General features: G+C 48.8%; 1 protein-coding gene across 1 annotated transcript in view; it reads right to left on the minus strand.

Annotated features, from left to right (window-relative positions):
* Positions 1-6,061, minus strand: part of DBN1 (drebrin 1) — a 22,787-nt gene that overhangs the window by 8,347 nt on the left and 8,379 nt on the right. The window contains exons 2-8 of the mRNA XM_027867144.1: positions 5,865-5,920; positions 5,344-5,456; positions 1,837-1,911; positions 1,585-1,731; positions 1,397-1,474; positions 864-1,015; positions 500-563 (exon numbers count right to left, since the gene is read on the minus strand). Of these exons, the coding sequence (XP_027722945.1) occupies positions 500-563; positions 864-1,015; positions 1,397-1,474; positions 1,585-1,731; positions 1,837-1,911; positions 5,344-5,456; positions 5,865-5,920 (685 nt within the window). The remainder of the gene's footprint in view (positions 1-499; positions 564-863; positions 1,016-1,396; positions 1,475-1,584; positions 1,732-1,836; positions 1,912-5,343; positions 5,457-5,864; positions 5,921-6,061) is intronic.

Here is a 6,061-nt window from a genome sequence, read left to right on the forward strand (position 1 = left end):
TCTCTCTCTCTCTCTCTCTCTCTCTCTCTCTCTCTCTCTCTCTCTCGCCTTACAATCACTATGCCCACCAATTTTTTCCTATGTGAGTCTCGTTTTTCCAAATGGAGAACTGAACTGTGTCTAGAGAAAAGACCAGTAGCCTTGGAGGAAGAGGACCCACATTCAAACCCTGGCTCTGCCTCAGTAGCTCGTCCCTAAGTAAGTCACTTGAGCTCTCTTTGCCTCAGTTTCCTCACCCATTACAAGCCACGTAGTCCCAAGCTCACTTGTATGAAGGAAGGAACGCCTTTGTACAGCTTAAAGCTTTAGAGAAACAAGAGGTGTTATTCTACTTCCATGCCCCTACAGGGCCAGGCAAAGAAGCGAGCCCAATAAATACCACTGCCTTTTCCCTGCCCGTGAGGGCCAGCTCTGCCGCCTCTCTGCTCCCTGCTGGGCCCTGACAACACATGGAGCCCACTCTGCCTCCTAGGGAGCCCACTCCACCTCCAGAACTTACAAAGATTGACTGTTCCTTCAATCTCTGTTTGGCTTCCTCAGCTTCCAAAGTCTGCTGTTTTCTCCTGAAAGCACAGCATGGCAAATGACTGAGGGAGGAGGGAGGGAGTGGGAAAGGGCAGGAATGGAACACAGAGAACTTATGCCTAGGAAAAGGAGTGTTCTTCATCCAACCTGGGCCCAGGACTTTTGCCAGAGATACCCTGGATTTGCTGGAAGAATAGGACATGGGCACATAGGTGGCCCCAGACTGGGGTGGGGGTTGGGGAGGAAGGAGTGTCTCAATGAGGGCAAAGGAACAGGGCAAAGGGGAAGCCATGGGGGCTGGCAGGCAGTGATGAAGAAGGGAAGGAAAGGAGCCACACCTGTGCTCTTCAATCTGCTGCTCCCTCTCCCGGTACCGCTTTTCCCTCTCCTCCTGTTCTAGGCGCTCCTGCTCCATCCGCTCCTGCTCAAACTTCAGCCTTTCATCCAGGGCCTTCTTCCTCTCCTCCTCCTTTCTCAGCTCCTCTTCTCTCTACAGCCCCAACCACAGCACGCACCCTTCAGCTGCCACACCGTCACACAGCTCTCAACCCAAGGACCCCCTTGTCCCAGTTAGGGTCCTCCTCCTAAAATCACCTTCCCTTCCATATGTGGAGAGCTGCTCTACCCACCCTCCTCAATTGCTCTAGCACAGGCTGCTGGGAGGGCGGGGGCTTCTGGACAACGGGGGAGTGCAGGGGACAGGAAACCCCTGGTTCTAGCAGAGGAAGAGGCCTACGGAGGAAAGGATTGAGGGCTCCTGGTCCTGCTAGGAAAGACACAAGAAATGGGGAAGGGACCAGGGTGGAGCTGGACAGGTCACTGGGCATTGCTCAGAAGTAGGGGGCTTTCATATGGCTCTCAGGGCCCCTACCTTGGCCTGCTCCCAGAACTGCTCCCGATTAAGCCGTTTCATTTCCACAGCAGCGTCTGTCTTCTGGTAAGTGGTACCCTGGGGGTGGAGGGGAAGGAGGAGATAGGTAAGCAGCTGGACAGTGTGGGCAGAGCCTAAGCTAGGCTGGGAGGGGCCTGGGAGGGGCTGGTCAGGAGGAGGCAGCTCACCACAGGCTCAGCGTTCTCATCCTCCCTAAGTCGCAGTCGGTGCAGCACTGGGCTGGACAGGCGAGCCAGGCCATTAGAAAGCCGCTGTCCGATGGCACCAGCATCTATGTCCTCCACGCTGCTCGCGTTGACAATCACATCCACACCCTGTGAAGAAACCGGATTCATTTTAGAGGGGTCTTGGCCCAGAGGTGATGCCGAGGCAGGTACAAGACTCCCCTCCCTCCCTCCTTCTCATCCCCAAGTCCACACCTGAAAGAATTCCGCCACTTTGGCCACATGGCTGGCACAGGCACACTTGCGGGCATCCGGTACATCCTCACCGACCTATTAGAGGAGAATAGGGGACAATTCAGGAGCAACTCCCCAAACTGAGGCAATAGGTGGGCTTCTGGAAGGGCTCTCAGCTACCTTCCAGCCCCTCAATTGGAGAGGCAACAGTGAGCTCAAGACTCAGGCCAGGTCCGAACTCCTCATTTCCACCCCAATCCCCATTCCCCAGACATCCCAGAAATGCCAAATCTCAAAGCTGCCAAGGGCCATCTAGTTAAGAGTCAATAAGCATTTACTAAGAGCCTTACTATCTGTCAGGCACCATGCTAAACGGTAGGGGTTCAAAGAAAGGCAAAAGATAGTTCCTACCCTCAAGGAGCTTACAATCTAATGGGGCAGAAAACAAGCAAACAAAAATGTACAAAGAAGATATGAACAGGAAAAACAGGAAAAAATTAACAGAAGAAAGGCACCACCTGTCTCCCTGACTGATACTATTCTCATACATGGTGTCCAATAAGTGGTTATCCAGCCTTCTCTTGAAGACCTCCCCAGGCAACCCATGCTACTTTGGGACAACACTAATTGTCAGAAATGGGTGGCTAGGTGGTACAGTGGATAGAGCACCTGGCCTGTAGTCAGGAAGAACTGAGTTCAAATCCAGCCTCAAGACACTTACTAGCTGTGTGTCTCTAGGCAAGTCACTTAACCCTGTATGCCTCTGTTTCTTCACCTATAAAATGAACTAGAGAAGGAAATGGCAAACCACTCCAGTATCTTTGCCAACAAAACCCCAAGTAGATTCACAAAGAGTTGGACATGACTGAACAACAACAATTGTTAGGAAATTTTTCTTTCTATTGAACTGAAATCAGTCTCTTCAACTTCCTCCTGTGACTCTTGGTTCTGCCCTTTGGGGATAAGCAGAAAAGTCTAATCCTTGCTGGCCCTGGCCCAGGGAAAGAACAAAGGCTCACAGATTTAGAGATGGAGGATAACCTAAAGGCCAACTGGTCCAACTCCCCATTTTACAGATTAGAAAACTAAAGCCTCCAGAGGTTTAGTGACTTGAGGTCACACAGAGCCAGGATTTAAACCAAGGCCCTCTGACTCCAAATTCAGTATTCTTAAAATTGTCCTAAGCTGCTTCTTGGAAGAAGGGATAATCTCCCCCCACCTCCAAATACTTGAAAGCCAGCTCTTTTGAAGACTCTTCCTCTCCACATTAAATATCCCCACATTATGGCATGATTTGCAACCCCCAAACCATATGGGTCACCATCTTCTGGATGCTCTCTAAAAATGTGATACCGAAAACGCAATAACAGGTGTATTCTGACCAGACCTTCTGAACATTATACATATTCTTTCAATGCATTGTTGCACTGTGGACTGATAATGAGCTTGGGATCCACTAAAACCCTCAGATCTTTTTTGGACAAACTATTATCAGGACAGAAACCCTTCCTGCGTTCAAATCTGGCCTCAGACATTTACTAGCTGTGTGACCCTGGGCAAGTCACTTAAACCCAATTGCCTCAGTTTCCTCATCTGTAAAATGAGCTGGAGAAGGCAATGGCAAGTCATTCCAGTATCTTTGCCAAGAAAATCCCAAATGGAGTCACAGTCAGACATAACTAAAAAAAACTGAACAACAACAAAACTGACCAAGTGACTGACTTGGTCAAAGCCCTCTCCCTCCTCCTTCCCTTCAAATGGAATCCAGTTCATGCAAGCCCAGAGTTTGGGATTTTAGGCCACCTGTGACATGTACTTTGGACTAAATTGTATGTGAGAGCCCATCCAAATCTGAGATTCTGTGACTTCACCCTTATCCCTATGAAATTTCATCTATTCAGCTGAGCCTGGCTGCTTGAGATCTTTTTGGATCATCCAGCGTATTAGCCATATTTTTCTATCCTGCTTGACATTTAACTATCCAGCTAATCATCCTGGCTTTGTGCCATCAGTGAATCTGATAAGCATTCTATTTATGCCTTTGTCCAAGTATCTGGTTGGTTAACCCAGATCAACTTGCTGAGCTTATGGGCTGGTAAATCTCTGTGTGGGACTTTGTGTCTCATCAATTGGGGAAGAACTGACTACCTCAGACTTTTTCCAGTTGGAGCCAACCCTCTGTGCTAGAGCCAGAAAAGGGAGCCTTCACTGAAGACTTGGCCCTTTTTGTCCTTTTCTTCCTTTTTTTGCTTTTCAGCAGTCAGAGCAACAGAGCTAAAAGAAGCTCAGAGCCCCAGGAATAAGTGGGCTTTGGGGTTCCTTCCAGGTCTAGATTTATGATCTTGTGATTTCTATGAAGGGTTAAGTGCTTTATGGGGTCCCTCCCGTCCCCCAAAGCTGCTAATTGTTATATGTTTTAAACCTGAGATGGGGCCTGAGAAAAAGGTACCTAGACCCCAGGCTCTGCAATCCACCCTTTTGGGGGAGTTTCTGGACAGCTCAAGCCTCAGGGTTTGTCTCCCAGCAATCCAAACTTTGAGTGTTCAGGGTGACCCATGCTTCTGAATGAAGAAAGGGTGTTCCTGAGAAGCACCAGCCTCTTGGAGATCCCAAAGTTTTACCTTCTATTGAAAGAAGGGGGAACTGATGGGTGCTACTAGTCTCTTGGGGAAAATGGGATCGCATACATCAGCAGGGAAGCAACACCATAATACAGAGGAGCAAAATACCTAGATTTTGACCTCTGCCATCACTGTGTGAATTATTCAGACAGTGCAGGTCCAATGGGAAAGGAATTTAGGAGTACCAAGTTCATATGTTGTCAGGAGAGTCTAAACCCCCAACAGTCAGGGGACTTAGAGCCCTGGGAGTTAATGGGACTCACCAAAGGAGGAGGAAAATTGCATTGATTGTTTAGGGGCTACTGTGAGTCCTCTATATGTTTTCTACATTTTCTAAGGCATGCTATAAAGGCTATTTTGTATCTGAAGTGTATTGTTGTCTTAAGTGCTTGTGTAAGAACTGGAATGTCTTTTACACATAGCTATGGTGAGCTAGACATGAACCATATTTGACCTATATCCTGAGATTTCACAGAATAAACTTGATGGGGGTGGGGGGTAATTTGAACTAAAGGGTGGGGAGCTGTTCTCAAAGTTGACTGTGGTCAAGGTAAGCCCAGAGCTTGGGGTACTGGATTATTCGTGGATCACACATAAATTGATAAAAGCCCTTATCTTCTTAGCTACCCTAGAAAAATTTCCTGGTCTGGTCTCATCCTTTCCTTACCCCAGGAGAATAGGAATGCACTGGGTTCGACTAGATTTTCTACAGAGACCTTTCCAGCTCTAAATCCTAAAATCCTATGACCTAGTCCATCCAACTTCATTTTCCAGATGATGACAAAGACCCAAACTGGCGACGCGACTAGCTAAAGACACATAAGTAGCAGGGGCAGAATTTAGAGCCAGGACTAAACCCAGTAAGTGTCTTCCCACTTAACCCAGCCCCTTGGCCCAAAACACATACCCAGTTGATGAGAACATATTTGGGGAGTGCAGCCTGGGAGTCCTTGACACTGCAAAAGCCGTACATCACCTTCTGGTTCTCAAAATGACCCGAGAGCTCCTGTAGGCCACCCCCTGAGGCAAACAGAGGACATAGGGGTAGTAGGTCAGGTTGACCATTTGCAAACGAGTGGGTCCCCAAATTCCCAACTCTTCCCTGAAAGAGGAGCCCTGGTGCTGAGAATAACAGTCCAGGAAGACAGCATGTGCTCTTCCAGCTCGCTGGATTCCTGGGTCCCATCTGAGCTACTATCCTCCTAGAGACCATCATTAGTTTACTTTGGTTCCTACCGCTATTCCCAACTCTCTTCAACCCCTCTACTTGCTTTAGGAGGCCCCAGCTCAAGATTATTACTTCCCTGGGGGAAAACCAAGAAAAAAGTCCAGAATCACGGGGAAGGAGAATAAAACTGCCAAGAGAAAGCTGAAAGGGAGAGGTGGTGTGTGGAGAAGACTGGAATGAGGAATGGTGAGAATTCTTACCTCCTGACGCTGCTAACTTGAGGTCATCTGAATCGTCCTCATATGTGTAAAGAGCCCTGGGGCGAGGGAGGGGGGAGAGGAGGAAAGGCTCAATGACTCTGCAGGCTGGATCGCCCCTCCCCTCCACGCCCACCCCTGTTCTCCAGGCCTAGAAGAAAATGGAGAGGAGGAGGCAGCGCCTCCAGGAAGGGGGGGGG

Source organism: Vombatus ursinus, unplaced genomic scaffold (assembly GCF_900497805.2).
Source record: "Vombatus ursinus unplaced genomic scaffold, bare-nosed wombat genome assembly UNPS02014785.1, whole genome shotgun sequence".
NCBI classification, from domain to species: Eukaryota; Metazoa; Chordata; class Mammalia; order Diprotodontia; family Vombatidae; genus Vombatus; species Vombatus ursinus.